Here is a 19027-nt window from a genome sequence, read left to right as displayed (position 1 = left end):
AGGCAAGAAATCGCTTCTTGCCAGCAGAGTTCCAGATCTGCCAAACGCTCCCCCCCTTACGCGGTTTAGGACAAGACAACCAGTGACACTTCCCGCAAGTGTCACGGGAGATCTCTTAGCCAGGCCTGATCAACGTTTGTGGGATGAATGAATGACACACTCACTCGCAGAGTCAGGAAAGCAGCCCCCTCGGCGCTCCCCGCGCGGGACTGCTCAGCGCGGAGCCCGCGGGCTCTGGTTCCCGGCGCCTGGGCCTAAGAGGCAGGAGGCGGAGGCGCGCGCGCAGGTGTATTCGCACCTAGGGCAGCCCACGTGGCGCGGGGCGGGGCCAGCTGCGGCGGGGCGGGACGGGGCGGGACGGGGCGGGGCGGGAGGAGGAGGGGGGAGGAGGGGGGAGGAGCGGGGAGGAGGGGGGAGGAGGAAGGAGGAAAGGGTAAGGACGAAGAGGAGGGAGAGGGGAAGGAGGAAGAGGAGGAGGGGAAAGAGGGAGGTGGGGGAGGGAGAGGGGCAGGGAGGGCGCTGGTAGGAGCAGGAGGGGAGGGAGGGCAGAGGCGCGGGGAGGAGTCTGCAAACTTTCGCTTCGAGAGCATTGTGGGAAGCAGCCATGGTCTGAGGCTGGCCCCTCACCTGTCAGCCGCGCCGGCTCCTGCGCTCGTCTCTCGCCCTCAAGTCCACCGCACTCGTCTCTCGCCCGCGGGGACGGCGGCGGCGGCCCGGCCACCATGGTTAGTGCTGGAGAGCGGGGCGGCGGCGCGGACCAGGGTGGACGTGTGTGTGCGCGCTCCCGGGAGGCACCTGCTGCGCCGAGCCGGGCGCGCGGTCGGGTGGGCGAGCAGCCCCGTCCCGCCCCGCCGGTACCCCAGCCCCCCGGCCCGCTCGCGCCTGTAGTCCCGGCGCACGGACGGTGTGGATGCGCCCGGGGCGCTAGGGACGCCAGCTTGGGACTCTCGGGCACTGCCGCTTCATTCATTCCACCGTTTGCTGAGCGTTTAGTCTGTGCCAGGCGCGGTGCCAGGCGGTTGGAGATGTCGCGGGGACCAGGGGGAGTCCTTGCTATTGGTGGCTTACCTTCTAGGGAGACGATGTGGAAGGAGGGAGATGAGTAATATACCAGTAAAATGAAGATAACTTCCGAGAGTAAGTGCTCTGAAATCTCGAGTACAACCGGATGGAGGGATGGAGAGGCGGAGGCTGCAGAGCAGGCAGGCAGGGAAGGCCTCCTTGAGGAGGTGACCTCAGAGCTGTTGGAAGTCATAGGGGTGCTCTGCAGGTAGTAGGAGCAGAGAGAGGAAAGGCCAGAGAGAAGGAGCCGTTGCTTGTAGCGAAAAAGGTAGGCAGGGGCCAGATGAGGCAGGTCCTTAACCAAGTTAAGGAGCTTGGATTTTATTTCCACTGTGTGGGGGAGCCTTGGGAGCGGCTGAAGCACGAGAACTGACTTTATCTCTTCTATACTTTTAAAAGATCGCTGTGGCTGTTGGTGGAGAGTAGCCTGGGGTACGTGTGTGAGGAGGTGTGGAAGTGGAGACAGGGAGACCAGTTTGCAGCGCTCCAGGTGAGACATCCTGGTTGCCTGCACTTGGATGGAAGCAATAGCTTCAGGCACCTCTTGTTCTTGCCTTCTGTTTAGGATAGTGTTTTGAGAGTGCGGTGGCCTGAACTGCACAGTTCCACTTCCCCAGCTGAGCTCACTTCCCAATCGGAGGAGGAACAGAAATGACCTGCACTCTGGGCTTGAGTACCCACCACAGGCAGGAGGAGGAGGGCCATGTGGGTTACAAAAGTCGATGGACAAGGAGAGAAATGGAGTGCCGAGCCCCCTGGACGGGAAGACCACAGATGATTTCCAAGGAGAGGTTTGGCTGCACAGACTTGAGGCGCCATTGTTGTTTGTTGAGGGTTCCTTGTAAATATAGCATGATGCAAAAAGGAGGCTGTAAATAATGGAGCAGCTCTCCTGGCTTGCTCAGGTTTCCCAAGGAAGAAGGTGACATGTGTGCAGCCTGCCACATTTTTTGCCTAGTGGAGGGTGGAGTAAGGCCCTGGAGTTTCTGAGTAGCAAAAATCTTCCATCCCGAGAGCTTGTGTAGGGTCCATGCTCTGGACAACACCTGCCGTGGAATTTTATTTTTTCTTGCTGGTGTCAAATGATGAGTTGATCAGAAATGTGCAGTTTCCCTAGCTTTTCTACTAGATCTAGCCCAATGGGAAATACTGATGTCATTGAGTGCCTGTGATAGGAGGATGCTCAACTCTTTACCTTCATGATCTCAGTCAGTTCTTGCAACAAACAACCCAATGAGGGTATCATGCTCTTTGTATTTTACCTGCTCTGACCTGTCCCAGCAATGTGTCCTAGGACCATGACTTGACCTGTCTATGCCAGTTTGCTCATTCGTAAAATGGAGATAATAACTGTTCCCAACTCATAAGGCCAGGTGGTTCTCAAAGTGTGGTCTGCATACACTTAGGAGTCCCCAAGACTTTTTAGAGGTCCACAAGGCCAAAACGATTTTCATAATAGCACAGAGATATTATTTGCCCTTTACACGTTCATTCCTACATGAAATTTTCTCAAGGCTAACGTGACCTGGGAGAGTGCAACAGAGTGAATGCAAAAGCGGTAGCAGAGTCCAGCTGTCTTCTATTGAGCCAGGCCTTAAGGAAATTTGCCAAAAAGTGAAACAGTGCCACTCTTCTCACTAATTGTTTTTTTATTTTTGCTTTGGAAATATTGTTACTGTTCATTAAAGAGTTGTTTCTGATAATGTGTAATAGGTTGATTATAATTTTCAAGTGAATCAATAAGTATCTAAAATGTTTCTCTATTTAAATTTGCAATACCATACAGTAAATTCACCTTCCCAAGCTGAACTGTGAAGTTATTTCTTTATCTGAATTTATGTTAGAAACAGCAGGAGTGCTTCCTTTTCCTAAATAGGGTAATTCCACGTTTCCCATGTTCATCTTAATCTCACTGTATTACAGAGAAATAGGAACGGTGAGAAGCCAAGAGGGTGAGGGTGGAGATAACTAACTCTGAACCTGGAGATCCTGCTGTGAACCCCTCTCCAATACCCAATAGATCAATTTTATTCTCTGAGGCTTAAGTAAATTGTGATTAGTATGCATTGTTATTTTGGTGGTTTAAATTCCAGCTTGAGTGAGGAAGCCTATTATGGCAGTGGTAGTGAGCTCTGTCCTCCACTGAGACGTGGTCTGAGCTCCTGGCCAGCACTTACCGTGGGGCTGAGGGGTTTGGAAGAGACCCTCTGCGGTGTCCAGTTCTCCCAAGAGGGTTCACCCACAGCAGGCCCTTCCCACAGGCCTCCCAACAGCACCAGTGAGACTTGTGTTTACCCCCCACCCCCCAAGGTTGTTTCTTCTGAGTTCCCATTACTGGTTTCTGTGACAAACACTGTCAGCGGCTTACAATTTTTGTGTGGTATTTTATTGACAACAGCTGGCAGGAAATGGTCAGCAGATGGTGTATTTGCCCCACTGTTTCCAATGTCTGTCCTTTTGGGTCCCATGAATTATTTTATTACGGATGAAGACATAATGGATAAAGTCACCCCTTCCCCTAACACAAATAAAGTTCCTGTATGAGTCCCCAAAGATTAGCATTCCTTGACATCTCTATGAGTCATTCTTTCAACTTTATTTTCTTGTTACTATACAGAGATTCTCCGAGTGAGCTGAGATTTCACTGGTGTTCCTTCTTTCCTGGGGCCTGTCCTTGTCTCTCTCTCTCTCTCTCTTTTTTTAATGTTTTCCATAGCAGCGACACCATTTTATTTAAATTATTTATTTATTTATTTGTTTGCACTGGGTCTTAGTTGCGGCACGTGGGCTCCTTAGTTGCAGCTCACGGGCTCCTTAGTTGCAGCACGTGGGTTCCTTGGTTGTAGCATGTGAACTCTTAGCTGTGGCATGCATGTGGGATCCAGTTCCCTGGCCAGGGAGTGAACCCGGGCCGTCTGCATCGGGAGCATGGAGTCTTATCCACTGCGCCACCAGGGAGGTCCCCTTGCCTCTCTTATAGTCTCCCTTTCTCACATATCTTGTTTTGCTCTGATGGAATTCTTTGTTTTCTATCCCTTTACCCAGGAGAAGCTCCCTTTCCAGATCCTGTGATGTAAAAGAATGTATACAGAGATCAGAGGCAAACACCCCTAAAATCCTCTCGGGTGTACTAAACTGTCTTGCCAGCACTCTGACTAGCAAGAAAAAATGTAGTTCTTGCATGGCTGCTAATATGGGCTAAATTAAGAATTTTTACAGTGGAAAGGGGGTACCGAACACTGTTTCAGTTAGAAATGAAATGCCACTGACCATCATGGGGAAGCTGGCCTTCAGAAAATCTCCCACAGGGCTTCCCTGGTGGCGCAGTGGTTGAGAGTCCGCCTGCCGATGCAGGGGACGCGGGTTCGTGCCCCAGTCCAGGAGGATCCCACATGCCGCGGAGCGGCTGGGCCCGTGAGCCATGGCCGCTGGGCCTGCGCGTCTGGAGCCTGTGCTCCGCAACGGGAGAGGCCACAGCAGTGAGAGGCCCGTGTACCGAAGGGAAAAAAAAAAAAAAAAAGTCTCCCACAAAGTCCCAAGTCTGAACACTTCCCAACAGGTAGAGCTGGGTTCTGAAATAGCTCTCTCTAAATAGTTTCTGAAAACTGCCTGGGGAGAAATAATATAACCACTTGTTAGTCCCTCAGTGCGATGGGGCGTAGACCTATATTACATTCAGTCAAGAACATAGGCATGCAGGATTCCATTTTTAGTGTCCTTGTTGGATCTTCTGTAGCAGGGCTTCTGGGCCGGTAAGAAATGATGGGGGTGTGGCAAGATTCAGTGGCCACTTCAATGCTACAGGAGCCTGCCTTCTACACTGGGTCTATTAAGAGGAGGAGCTAAGGCCACAGTGCAAACTGTGGTGCTTCTGCCTTTTGTACCCTCGCCCTTGTCGAGGGGGGACCTTCAGGGGTAAAAATAACTCATCCAGCTCATTATAGACTAAAAAAAAATTTTTTTTTTTGCATTAAAACATCAGTGTGTTTGGGTCCAAGAGGCAAAATTCCCGTAAACTTTATTTTTTTATTATTTTATTTTATTTTATTTTTAATTTTTTTTAACATCTCTATTAGAGTATAATTGCTTTACAATGGTGTGTCAGTTTCTGTTTTATAACAAAGTGAGTCAGTTATACATATACATATGTTCCCATATCTCTTCCCTCTTGCGTCACCCTCCCTCCCACCCTCCCATAAACTTTAAAGATAAAAACCTAAGAAATAGTTCGTTTATGGCTAGTTGCTTAAGGCTGACCCTCCAGGGCTCACAAGGCTACCTGCCTTTTCTGCAGTTCTAATTATTTGGGAAGAGAAATTTGAGACAGTGTTCTAAGGCAGGTGTCAGAAATATTTTTCTGTAAAGGGCCAGACTGTAAATATTTTAGGCTTTCTGGGCCTTACAGTCTCTGTCACTATTACTCAACCCCTTTGTTGTAGAGTGAAAGCATCCACGGACAAGATGCAAATGGCCGTGACTGTATTTTAATAAAACTTTATTTACCAAAACAGGTGGAGGGCCAGAATTGGCCTGGAGGCTGAGTTTGTTCTGTAGACCCATGTTTTCAGGCAACTTCCATTAATTCGCTCACGTGTACATTTGACAAATAAATTGGACACCTGCCCTATGGCAAGCCGTGTTCCAGGCAGGACTGGCTATATAATTGGTGGTGCCCAGTGCAAAATGAAAATGTAGGATCCCTCGTTCAGAATTTACTGGGAATTTCAAGACAATGGCAGCAGAACATTAAATCAGGGGTGCTCCCTTTGTGAACCCAGGGCTCTGGTGTCCAGAAAAGCCAGCCCTGGATCTAGGCCCCAGAGGTGGTACTGAACAAACCAGAAGCTCTCCTGTTCTCCTGGAGCCCACGTTCTTGGTGGGAAGTTCTCTAAACTTTCTTAATATGTCTTTTTTTTTTTTTTTTTTTTTCGGCACGCGGGCCTCTCACTGTTGTGGCCTCTCCCGTTGCGGAGCACAGGCTCCGGACGCACAGGCTCAGCGGCCACGGCTCACGGGCCCAGCCACTCCGCGGCACGTGGGATCTTCCCGGACCGGGGCACGAACCCGCGTCCCCTGCATCGGCAGGCGGACTCTCAACCACTGCGCCACCTGGGAAGCCCTCTTAATATGTCTTTTGTATCAAGCATACAGAAGAGGATTATAAAGCACTCGTTAGTCATCATCTCATTTTTACTTCATGGAAGTTGTAGATGATTCCCAGGCAGGTGGCGTGGGGGCCCGAGCAGTGCTGATCCTGGTGGCTATGTCAGGCCCTGCCACCCCTTGCCTTCTTGTCCTGAGGCCGTGGGGCCGGTCATCCAGCTGGCTCAGACTGTACTTGGTCCTTTCCTGAGCCAGTTCAGACTGGATGGGGAGTTCTCAGCCACATCCATCTCCCCGCGTTTGCTGTGGCTGATCCTTAGGTTGGTGTGTCTGCTGCTCTCATTGCCTTTGTCCACGTCCTAGTGGAGCCCTGGGCCCGGGTGCCATGGCTTCCCCAGCTCTTCCTGGGCCTGCCCTGATCGTCAGGTGTGGTATAATCTGTCAGCTTAGACAAATTTGTATAAAATGATGACACAGATATACCTGCAAATAAACAGAAAACTTGTAGAAGGGTATGCTAGAGACAGTGATTGGTTCTGGGAAGGGCTCTAAGCATCTGGTGCTGTAAAAAGAGTCACTTTTTATTGTGTGTTCTATTAGACATCTCAGTTTTTTTTTGTATTTGAACGTAGCACCTTTTAAATTATATGAAAAATGACTTAAATAATGTTCCCATTTATATTACTTCTCCAGCAAAACTCTGCTTTGTTTTTCCCTATGTTTTGTAACTTCTTAAGCCTGGACGTATCTGGAATTGGGCTGGAAGCAGAAGTTTCCTTAAAATATGTACACACACAGACACATGCATGTATACACACGTGCACATACATACATGTACACACACAGACATTTTCTCTCTTCTATTCTCTTTAACTTGGTCTCTTGGTCAGGCTTCCAGGACTCCTGTTTATATCTTGCTTTTTAAAAAAAATAATAAATTTATTTATTTTTGGCTGCACTGGGTCTTCGTTGCTGTTCACGGGCTTTCTCTAGTTGCAGCGAGCCAGGGCTACTCTTCGTTAACGGTGCGCGCGGGCTTCTCATTGTGGAGCGCGGGCTCTAGGCGTGCGGGCTTCAGTAGTTGTAGCACGCGGTCTCAGTACTTGCGGCTTGCAGGCTCGAGAGCGCAGGCTCAGTAGTTGTGGCGCATGGGCCCGGCTGCTCTGCAGCATGTGGGACCTTCCCGGACCAAGGTTCGAACCCGTGTCCCCTGCATTGGCAGGTGGGCTCTCAACCACTGTGCCACCAGGGAAGCCCTGTACCTTGCTTTTGAATGAGAATCGAGACTAACTGAGAGGAAAAAAAAATGTGCTCCAACTTTCTCACTTCAGCGACTCTGAAAACTTTTGGTAAAAAGGTAAAATAATATTGCTAGTCACTTCACAGGATGGAAGCATGAAAGCACAGAGATGCTTGTCAGATGAACTAGGGTTGGCCTCACTGTGTTCAGTACACAGCGGAACATTCTAGCAAGATTGAGAAGTCCTGTCCCGGAAGGAGTCAGGAAGGACCAGTCAAGCCCGGTACCAGATTCAGATTGTGACTGAATAGTTCAGCCCCCAGTTTCAGTGTCTGCTGCCCACCTACAGCTTCTCCTGGCTTCCCTGAAAAAAAAAAAAATCAGGGCAACAACTTTTCATTATGCAGGTGAGGCTACAAGAGGCCTGAAAAACATGACTGTTTCTTTTTTTTTTTTTAACATCTTTATTGGAGTATAATTGCTTTACAATGGTGTGTTAGTTTCTGCTTTACAACAAAGTGAGTCAGTTATGCATATACATATGTTCTCTTGCATCACCCTCCCTATCCCACCCCTCTAGGTGGTCACAAACCACCTAGCTGATCTCCCTGTGCCATGCGGCTGCTTCCCACTCGCTATCCACCCTACGTTTGGTAGTGTGTATATGTCCATGCCACTCTCTTACTTCGTCAGAGCTTACCCTTCTCCCTTCCCATGTCCTCAAGTCCATGCTCTAGTAGCTCTGTGTTTTATTCCCGTCCTACTCCTAGGCTCTTCATGACATTTTTTCCCCTTAGATTCCATATATATGTGTTAGCATGTGGTATTTGTTTTTCTCTTTCTGACTTACTTCACTCTGTATGACAGACTCCAGGACCATCCACCTCACTACAAATAACTCAGTTTCATTTCTTTTTATGGCTGAGTAATATTCCATTGTATATATGTGTCACATCTTCTTTATCCATTCATCTGTCGATGGACACTTAGGTTGCTTCCATGTTCTGGCTATTGTAAATAGTTCTACAATGAACATTTTGGTACATGACTCTTTTTGAATTATGGTTTTCTCAGGGTATATGCCCAGTAGTGGGATTGCTGGGTCGTATGGTAATTCTATTTGTAGTTTTTTAAGGAACCTCCATACTGTTCTCCATAGTGGCTGTATCAATTTACATTCCCACCAGCAGTGCAAGAGGGTTCCCTTTTCTCCACACCCTCTCCAGCATTTATTGTTTGTAGATTTTTTGGTGATTCTGATCAGTGTGAGATGATATCTCATTGTAGTTTTGATTTGCATTTCTCTAATGATTAATGACTGTTTCTTTTAAGAGAAGTGTCAGAACTTCCTCGGGAGGCAGAAGTGCTGTTGGAGGAGACATCTCTGTTGTGTAAATGTTGAGCTACACATTGCCTGTGGAGGTGACATGCCTGCAGCGTTTCAGGAAGCCTGCCTGTGCTCATTTCTAAAGACAGGTGTGTGATACAGGTGTGATGTGGTGGTGAGTCAGAGGGCCCTGGGCTCCTGGGTGCCAGGCTCCGTGATCTGGGATGCTCTGCTCTTTGCTCTCATAATGAGGCCTGCTTCCTAAATTTTCCTGAAGATTGAATGAGCCAATCCAGTTCAACCCTTAGCTCGGGGGCTGGCACCTGGCATACATTCCATAAATGTTAGCCAGGACATTTTTAAGGGAAATAGGAAACAGCTAATGAAAAACTTTAAAATAGTTGTTAAGTTTTTTCTTTTTTTAATGAGAAATTTATTTGAATGGATGAAACAAAGAAACAAAATATCACAGACTGCAGATATTGGGGAGGTGGGAGAAGATAAGGGTTACTGTAATATCACATTTTAAAAAATGTGATTCTAAACTCAGAGTGTGTATAGAACGTTTTCCTTTTATTTCTGAAACAACTGCTTACCTTCAGTTTCTTTGCAAGAAGTCAGGTCCTCAATTCAAAGTGTCCTGTGTATGAGTCCTACCTTTCTAAGTCTGTTTGGCCTCACGATTTGGATACTTTAAGAATTCAGAGGGCTTCGCTGGTGGCGCAGTGGTTGAGAGTCCGCCTGCCAATGCAGGGGGCACGGGTTCGTGCCCCGGTCCGGGAGGATCCCACGTGCCGCGGAGCGGCTGGGTCCGTGAGCCGTGGCCGCTGAGCCTGCGCGTCCGGAGCCTGTGCTCCGCAACGGGAGAGGCCGCAGCAGTGAGAGGCCCGCGTACAGCAAAAAAAAAAAAAAAAAAAAAAAAGAATTCAGAAAATCTAGTCTACGTTGACAATCTTTGTAAAAAAATAAGGGGAAAAGAGGAGGCTTGACTATATAACAAGGCAGGTCTGTCTGTCAGATTGAACCTGAATTTTCAAAGAGAGTGATGGATGTGCAATCTCCCACCTCTTAAATTTTGTGCACAACCGTTGGCATGGTTGTCAAGGTATAAAGGCCCTGGGGACAGATTTTTAATGAGTGTGGAGCATAGGCTGAAATAGGAAGATGAAGGAAGGTTCTTAATAAACGTTTAAGTGATCATTACGATGCAGGGCTCTGAGTTTAGCATAGTAATCACAGCAAGTTGTTCCTGGCCACAAAAAAATTCACATAAAAAAAAATCAAGGGCTTCCCTGGTGGTGCAGTGGTTGAGAGTCCGCCTGCCGATGCAGGGGACACGGGTTCGTGCCCCGGTCCGGGAAGATCCCACATGCCGCGGAGCGGCTGGGCCCGTGAGCCATGGCCGCTGAGCCTGCGCGTCCGGAGCCTGTGCTCCGCAACGGAAGCGGCCACAGCAGTGAGAGGCCCGCGTACCGCAAAAAAAAAAAAAAAAAATCAAATAAGCATCACTATGAAATATGAATGGGGTCCCAAGTTATTAAGGTTTCATTCGACTTCAAAGGTGAATTGAAAATTGCTTAGAATTTCTGCTCCCTATTTCTAGGACCTTTTCCTCCTTGAATGATTTGAAACAGAACCAAAGGCCAGTCTGCTTCTCAGAAGACTCCAGGAGAGAACCTAATTAGGGACATATTGACTATAAGACAAAATTAAACCACCCGAAGGTATTGTTGATATACTCTAAGTTGATTACCTTGTCCAGATGAAATGATAAATGGAGAAATAGTACATGAATCACTTTTCAGGGTTTTTTTTTTCTTCTTCATTTGTTAATCCTTGTGTTCTTAACCAAGGAGGTTATTAGAAAAGAAAACCCCACAAGTATGAGATCTGTTTCTTGATTACAAGAAACTTGTGTTGTTGGGAAGAAATTTCTCACATGCATTGCAAACCTAGATGAGTATGGGAGTAGATAATTAAGCTGTGAAGTATGTCATTCAGATTACATAATTGCTGCAGGAATTCCGTGCAGGAGGACATGGGAGGGGCTCATGGGAGAGACAGGCGTGGGGCTGGAAGAGCAGATGACCCTGCCCTCAGCTTTTCAGAAAAGGGTGTGTGTGTGTCTGGTATGTATGTGAGTGGGAAGGGGTTAATAAATAGACAACACGGAAAGGTGGTATTAAGAAAATGTAAGTCCTGGAGGAGGGCCTGCTGAAGGTCTACCATGACAAACTGGTTTCTTTCTTGCTTTCTTTTTTTTTAAAGATGTACCTTTTTTCTTAATTAGTTTTATTTCATTTATTTCATTTATTTATTTATTTATTTATATATTTGGCTGCGTTGGGTCTTCATTGCTGCACACGGGCTTTCTCTAGTTGCGGTGAGCGGGGGCTACTTTCGTTGCGGTGCGCGGGCTTCTCATTGCTGTGGCTTCTCTTGTTGCGGAGCACGGGCTCTAGGCTCACAGGCTTCAGCAGTTGTGGCATGCGGGTCAGTAGTGTGGCGCACAGAGCATGGATCAAACCCGTGTCCCTTGTATTGGAAGGTGGATTCTTAAGCACTGCGCCATCAGGGAAATCCAAACTGGTTTCTTATTGATTCTCCCATCTCTAACTCTGCCCTCCAGTCAACCCCACTAAGAAATTCTTTATCCAGTATTATCAGGAATGACATTTCTCACTGACTTTACAGATAACAAAAAAGGACAAACTTTTTATTTTATTTATTTATTTTTTTGCGGCACGCTGGCCTCTCACTGCTGTGGCCTCTCCCGTTGCGGAGCATAGGCTCCGGACGCACCGGCTCAGCGGCCATGGCTCACAGGCCCAGCCGCTCCGCGACATGTGGCGTCTTCCCTGACCGGGGCACGAACCCGTGTCCCCTGCATTGGCAGGCGGACTCTCAACCACTGCGCCACCAAGGAAGTCCATAAACTTTTTATTTTAGAGTTAAAGAAATATTAATATCTTACTTAAGCATTTGGGGAAATGGGTCAAAAGTAGCTTGAGGCTTGTCCAGAGTCAGGAGGAACCTCACTTCACTCAGCTGCATAGTTTTGGAGATGGGTTGCCTTCTTAGCAGCCAAGAAACAATGTTACTGAAGTTGCAGGTGTGTTTAGGGGTGTGTGTGTGTGTTTTGTCTCTGAGTGGGCTAGTTTCCTTGTGTATCTCTAAGAAACAATTGCTGTTACCTTTCTCCATCACTCTAATGAACGTTTTGAAAAGGAAAGCTTATTTTAATAGCAGCCTAAGACAAGCATCACTAGAAAGACAGAAGAGCATGATGATTGGAAGGATTGCTAGGCTGGAAGCTAAAGGGATTCGGGTCCTGTACCCAGCTATGCCAATAACTATGACCTTTATTTACCATGTTACCTAACTTCCCGGGGCCAGTCCTCAGCTGTCACTGGAGGTGAGAGAGAATCTTAAAAATCCCTTCTGGCTCCCACAGTTTGTAATCAGCGACAAGAAAGTCATATGCCTCTCCAAACCCAATATACATTATTTTCTGCGTGTGTCAGATTCAGAAGCAGGGCAAGCCTGATGCTGAACTGCTGATCCATATGTTCTTGTGTTGCTGTTGATCAGGAGCTGGGCTCCTCTTAAGTGCAGCTTTCAGGTCGCGCTGTCATGTACCATGAAGACCATACCAACAGAGGGCATGTAACTTTACATCGAATAACTGCATTGCTCACACATCTATTTGTGTGTGTGTTTAGGCACAGGTTTAAGTGCACTTTTTTTTTTTTTTTTTTGCGGTACGCGGGCCTCTCACTGCTGTGGCCTCTCCCGCTGCGGAGCACAGGCTCCGGACGCGCAGGCCCAGCGGCCATGGCTCACGGGCTTAGCCGCTCCGCGGTATGTGGGATCCTCCCGGACCGGGGCACGAACCCGTGTCCCCTACATAGGCAGGCGGACTCTCAACCACTGCGCCACCAGGGAAGCCCTAAGTGCACTTTTGCCTTCAATCAAGTCAAGTGTAAAAGAAGCACAGCATCATTATTTTGCTCTAGGTACACATTTACTGAATACCCACTGTGTGGTCTGTACCCAGAATTGGAGATTATTAAGAGATATAAAGGAGACAGAAATGATTATGCTTCATATCCCACAGGGAGGGAAAACATAAATAGAACAGCTTGCACGTTTCTTTCAAGAATGTCGAAAATAGAGATGTAGCTGGGATAGGATAGGGTACATGGGGAAGTATACATTTCATGAGAGATTCTGAAAGGATGTTAATGGACTTGGTTGGGTGAGGAGTATATTTCGGGCATGGGAGAGAAAGGAGGAGCTGGGGTGTGAGATGGCGTTCTGACAAGGCATGTTTCAGGGCCTGCAAGCAGATTGGCGTGGCTGCATCTGGGAATCGGTTTGGGAAACATACACACACAGAAACCTAGTTCCCGAGAAAAAGTGGAGTCATTTGGTGGAGGATGTTGAATGCCAGAGGAGATTTTCTCCCTGCCATTTGTTGGGAGGACAGTTCAGGAAGGTCTGGCTTTTTTGTTTTCTGTTCAGAAAGACTTTAAAGTGAAATTTAAAGTTTTATGTTCATTTTCTTTTATAGTAGATAAGTTGAACAACGACACCCATATCTCAGAAAAACTTGAATCTATCTTTCATAATTTTTTCTTTTTTATTTCCTCTTTTTTGAGATGAACCTTCTGATCATGAGCTTGGGTGTTGGGGCAATGCCAAATTGCTATAAAAAATTTTTTTTGAGATATAACTGACATATAACATTATATTAGTTTCAGGTGTAACTAATATAACATAATGATTCAGTATATGTATATATTGTGAAATGATCACTGCCATAAGTCTAGTTAACACCCACGGTCATTTTTTTAAGGAAATTCAGGCCAAATATATTTATTTATTGAGCAGCTATATGTCATTGCTTGTTAAAATTCAAACAATTAAACTTATTGAAGAATAAAATATTTTAAAACATAATGGACCAATGTGAAAAACTTCAACTCTTGCTCCTGTGTAAAGCATTTGGAAAAAGACTTATCCTATGTCAATTGTAAGACAAATAACTTTTGGTCTGAGAAAAAACCTTTTTAAAGTGACTTGCTTTGTAATAATGGGCTTGTCTGATTAACTGATGTTGATCCATATTTATTAGTAAAATCAATATCAAAAATGCCTTTTAAATCATGATAGTAATTTTTGGAGCAACTGCGTAGCAAACATGCCAATAAAATTTGCGTTAGCGCTATCTCTGCTGCACATAAGTCAGTTTTGGGATCAAAACATTGATATTTTAAAGACCCCACTAAATCTTTCTACAAAGAATTATGTCAAGACTTTTAAACAAAGTCAGCTTTTAAATCTCATTTTTCTGAGCTCCTTTTTATAACCAGTGAGGACAATTGTATTTTATCAGTAAGAGCTCAAGAACAGAATATATAAGATAACTAACTGTAATAATCATTATATTTTTAGCAAATATTTACAACATGAATGCTTCCATAATATACTTCCAATTTAGAATTATATCCTGTACTACAGTCTTAGATATGGAAGCTAAAAATTTTGGACCTTGAAAAAGTGACCAAAAAAAAAATAGAGGCACAAATTCTTTTAAAATTAACTGTGAAATAATCACAAACAGAATAGAACTTTTCTTTCCAAAGCTTCTTTTTTCTTCCCAGTTTTATTGAGATATAATAGACCAAAGCATCTTGGAGTGGTATTTTTTTGGTAACATCCTTGAAAGATTTATAATTAAACATCAGTTTTACTGCCAACTGTCATATTTATTTATGGGTGCCAGTGACTTTCCAGTTTATATTATAGTTATACATTGCTAAAATTAGGTTAGATTTCTGAATTTTAAATAAGTATGTAAAATGTTAGGCCAGGGAAAGAACTGAGAAAAATAGAGTGTGCTTTTCTTTCATTGCCTGTTTTTTTCTCTGCTGGATGACGTAAAGAACGGTTATTTCCCGCAAAAGTGACCCCAAAATATCTTTCGCATCCTCCCCTTAAAAAAGTCATACTATTTGTCAGTTGTGATGAAAAAAGAAACAAGTTTTCAGACTTGAAGATGGCAAGTCCATCTTCAGCCTGCAGATGGCTGATTGCCATGAACCCAAGATGGGCCAGGCCAGTGCTGGGTGCTGTCTGGTGTTCCCTGAGCTACTGCTGTGTAGGGAGCCGGAGACCACACCAGGTAGAGGACGGGTGCACTCTAGCCGGTGCGCGTTTATTTACTGCCTAGCCTTAGTCTCATCACGTTATAAGCTAGAGAGAGCCCAGAAAGGGGTTATATAATGAGATTTGAGCAGAAGACCAGACTCACTGTCATGTAACTGCCCTGAAATTACTTTGTTGGCAATTAAAATATATTTAAACTATTTCTCCAAGACTGAAGCTTAAATCTGTGACTATTAAATAATGTCCTCTTCAAAGCAGCTGGTAATTCTGAAAGTTCTCTGGGATAAGAATCCTTTCGGAAGTCGGCTAAAATTTCTGCACTTTGTCCTTAGAGCAATGCTCATAAATCCAAAATATACTTTCAGGAAGTCTACCAACAAGTCTACCCTTCTCTTCCAGATTATCCTTAGACCTTGGACGTTTCTTGTAAAGCTATAGAATGCTACCCGAATTCAATACTTAGCCCTGCCATCTATGGCTTGATGACTCCGGGCAAGTCTCTTAAGTGTCAGAAACTTAATTTATTATTATTATTATTGTCTTTAATGTTGGTACATTGCCTCGACATGTGGATTAAACAATATAACGCATATAAACATAGCCAGCATTGTGCCTGCCATGCAGTGGGCCATTTTTACTGATAAGTATAATTGTCCTGTGGAACACTGCGTTCATTTTAGTTGGTCAGCAGATTCGCATCTTCCTGGAGGAAAGGCCCCCCTGAGAAGTTAGATGATGACCAGAAGATTTTTGGGGGGGCTTAGGACCGGAGTAGTGAGAGTTGGTGGGCCAGTGACAACGTCTCTAGTGTCACACAACTCATAGCTGTTGCATCTGTCTCCACTTGAGGTAAAGAAGTCAACAGCAGATAATCACAGAGGCCAGATGGGGGGCACCTTTGCCCCTGGAGATGTGTTCACAAATTCTTCCAAACTGTCTTCTTTTTCAAGAACTCTAAGCAGACCACTGCTGTTCACACAGCTTTCTTCAGACAGGCTCCTGTAGAGTAGATCCTGGAGTCACTTTCTGGTTCTCATTCCAGCCATGGCGTCCTCTGGCCGCACCGTGGTTGTGTGGATTGGAACATGTCTTCTGCAGAGGGCTAATCACACTGCCTGTGGACGATTTTATTTTAATTGCCAAGTTATGGAGATTGCACGTAGTCATTTGTGAACAGTCTGCAGTATTGCTGAGCCTCGTGTTATTTAACCCAGACTCAAAAGACTCATGTAGTGTAAAGCAGTCCCATCTACACTGTGTACACATGAAGACTGCCTTTGATTGTGGGAAGGACCGATGTGTGGATAATGGCAAGACCTCAGGCTTTACGGTCAGATCTGTGTTGGAATCCCTCCCTGCCATTTACTAGCCTTACAGCTCAGTCATTAATGTAGGTATTATGGTGCATCTATCCATGCCCTCAAATGAACACTCACTATCTGTTCCTTGCTGGTGGTTATCTTGATGGCGATGGCTTGTGACTACTTACATTTCCTGCTTCTTTTAGCAATGCTGCGTGTTCATGCCTGGAACCCTGGCTTTGTGCAAAAAGGGCCATCTGATCTGTTGATTTGCTTTTGACAAGTGACCAGCTGAAGTAGTTTTTTCAAATGCATGGGGATGGAAAAAATAATCATCTACTATCTGTCATGGAGATTTATCATTGAATATATTACTTACATTCCTAATTTAACCAATTAGCCTAGCTGATGACAAAGTTCATTCTAGTAGTATTGTGTTCTATGGAATGAACAATAATGTATAAATAAGAATGGTTTATGCACTTGGATTATTTGCTGTGGAATTTAAAAAATTTTAGATTTTAGTCAACTAGGACCCACTGCCTTAGTTTTTCTTACAAGGTTCACATGTTAGGTTGGTTTCACAAATCTATGCAGTATTCATTTGAGGCTTGTTTCTACCACAGTCCTTAGGAATTTGAAGTCAGTTCATAAACTTAGGAGGGAAAGTGATTGTTATCTGAGAGTTGAGTCAGACCCTGAAGAATCATTACTTGGGTCTGTCTAGAATTTAACCCAGTCTCTGCTTTCCTTGAATTACATCCAAAATCAACCCTGGATGGTCTCTTCCAGAATGAGTTCCTTCAGACTCTTCCTCTCAAAGAAAATGTGTCCTACACTGGAGGCCACAACTGAAATGTACCAACCAAGGAGAACCAATGAATGTCCTAGTTTTACAGCAAAAGATTCTCAAAGGTTTTCCAATGTGGTTTATAGAACGTTGATATTTACTTTCAGAATCAATGGTATTGCTTTCCTCACTATCTCTCCTATTGGTAGAATGAATTAAAAGTCCAAATCAAAACCAAAATCACATTCATTTAAAATAAAGATTGGGTCTTTGTTATTATTGTCAGCCTGAAATCTCCTATACAGTCTTAGTATTTTTTTTGTTTAATGGACAAGCCTCGTTTTGATTGAAGCACAACTATATTTGAAACATGAGACTACATATTTTGCAAATGATGGCTGTTTACATGATCAGTGAGAATTTTATTTGTGGTATTTGATAGAGTCATTGGAAAACCTGTCTTGGCCACATGCCCCTGATTATTGTGGCCTAGAGGGCGGCCAGGGATGGTTTAAATGTTAGCTTCCAAGCATATTCAGTTTCAGAATTAGGTGATGTCTGAGAAGCAGAAAGGCCAGGCCTTTGTCGTTTTTGCCTCTTTGTTAAGCTCAATACTGATGGGCATGATCTCTGCTCCTAGGCTGTGAACTAAACAGGGCAGAACCGAAAATGAAAGGCAGAGAACAGCTGCTTACCATTGTTAACAGAGGAGACAAAGAACAGAGGGTGGGATACTCAATGATGCCGGCTGTGTCCACCGCGGAGGAAACAAAGAACAGAGGGTGGGATACTCAATGATGCCGGCTGTGTCCACCGCGGTCTCTTCCCTGTGCTTTTTCTCTGACTTGCTCAGCGCAGTCTTCCTGGCAATGAGAGCCGCGGGGGGTTAGAGTCTGGGAGGCAGAGAGGGCACAAAGCCCAGGCCACTTCCATAGTCTAAAGCCACTGGCATGTGACAAAACAAAGAAGTGCCCAAACAAGGCTGTAAGTATTGTGGCACCTTTTCAAACCTTTTGCCTAACAAGATAATACATGCAGTGTTCATAAAATTCTGTGCACTTCCGTTTTGCCTTTTGCAAAATATTTTAAGGACTTATAAAACTTTATTGATTCATTGCGTATGCCAGGATCTTGAACTGGTAGTGGGATACACGCTTATAGCCACATAAAGAATGCCTCTTTCAGACTCATTGGGTTTTTTCTGTGACGGTCTGAGTAATGCATGATTCTAAATTTCATTCAGTGGGGTTACCTCCGATTCCGAGGCTGATTTGTCTGTCTTTTCTGTCCCACACATTGGCACTCGTAGTGTCCATATTTTGGAAAATGGCTTACAAGAGGCATGCAGGGGCTGTGTCAGAGTGGGCTTAGCCAGGCTGTGTCCCCCAAACAGGGCTATAGTTGGTAAAAATTATTCAGAGTTGGGGATCTGCTGCCAACCTTCTTGGCTTCCAAGCCCAGTTCTATCAACTCTAGCTGTGTGACCTTGGACAAGTTACTTAACCTCTCTGTCCCTCAGTGGCCCCAACTTAAGAAATGGAAACTGACTGGTAGCAAATGATATTCCAAATAATGTATAATGGTAATAAATCACTGTTATTTGTTGTACTATTTATTCTTCTCCCCAAGATTTTAATCTATTTGTTCTCTTGCTCTTGGGCTCAGGTAGGAGATGAAGGCCCATGCTGTACTCCATCTCTAGGTATCAATTCTAAACGACAGGCTTTGAAAGTCATAGAAAAATGGCTCACACAGATTTTACTCTCTGCTTTTGATCCATGTAGCTCTTTTCTAATTTCTAAACCAAAAAACCTGCAAGATTGATTTTGTGGTACGCGGGCCTCTCACTGTTGTGGCCTCTCCCGTTGCGGAGCACAGGCTCCCGACGCGCAGGCTCAGAGGCCATGGCTCACGGGCCCAGCCACTCCGCGGCATGTGGGATCTTCCCGGACCCGGGCACAAACCCGTGTCTCCTGCATTGGCAGGCGGATTCTCAACCACTGCGCCACCAGGGAAGCCCAAGATTGATTTTG

At 45.3% G+C, this 19027-nt stretch overlaps 1 protein-coding gene across 4 annotated transcripts in view; it reads left to right on the top strand.

The window, feature by feature from the left end:
* Positions 1–493: 493 nt before the first annotated feature.
* Positions 494–19027, top strand: part of AP1S3 (adaptor related protein complex 1 subunit sigma 3) — a 58647-nt gene continuing 40113 nt past the window's right edge. For 3 of the 4 annotated variants that reach the window (XM_067026983.1, XM_067026985.1, XM_067026984.1), the window contains exon 1: positions 507–725. In XM_067026983.1, coding sequence (XP_066883084.1) covers positions 723–725 — 3 coding nt within the window. In that variant the 5' untranslated portion in view covers positions 507–722. Of the gene's footprint in view, positions 726–19027 lie in introns of all 4 variants that reach the window. The other variant, XM_059055534.2, reaches the window with a different exon arrangement.

This window comes from Kogia breviceps, chromosome 2, assembly GCF_026419965.1.
Source record: "Kogia breviceps isolate mKogBre1 chromosome 2, mKogBre1 haplotype 1, whole genome shotgun sequence".
NCBI classification, from domain to species: Eukaryota; Metazoa; Chordata; class Mammalia; order Artiodactyla; family Physeteridae; genus Kogia; species Kogia breviceps.
This window is presented reverse-complemented; position numbering and strand designations above follow the sequence as displayed.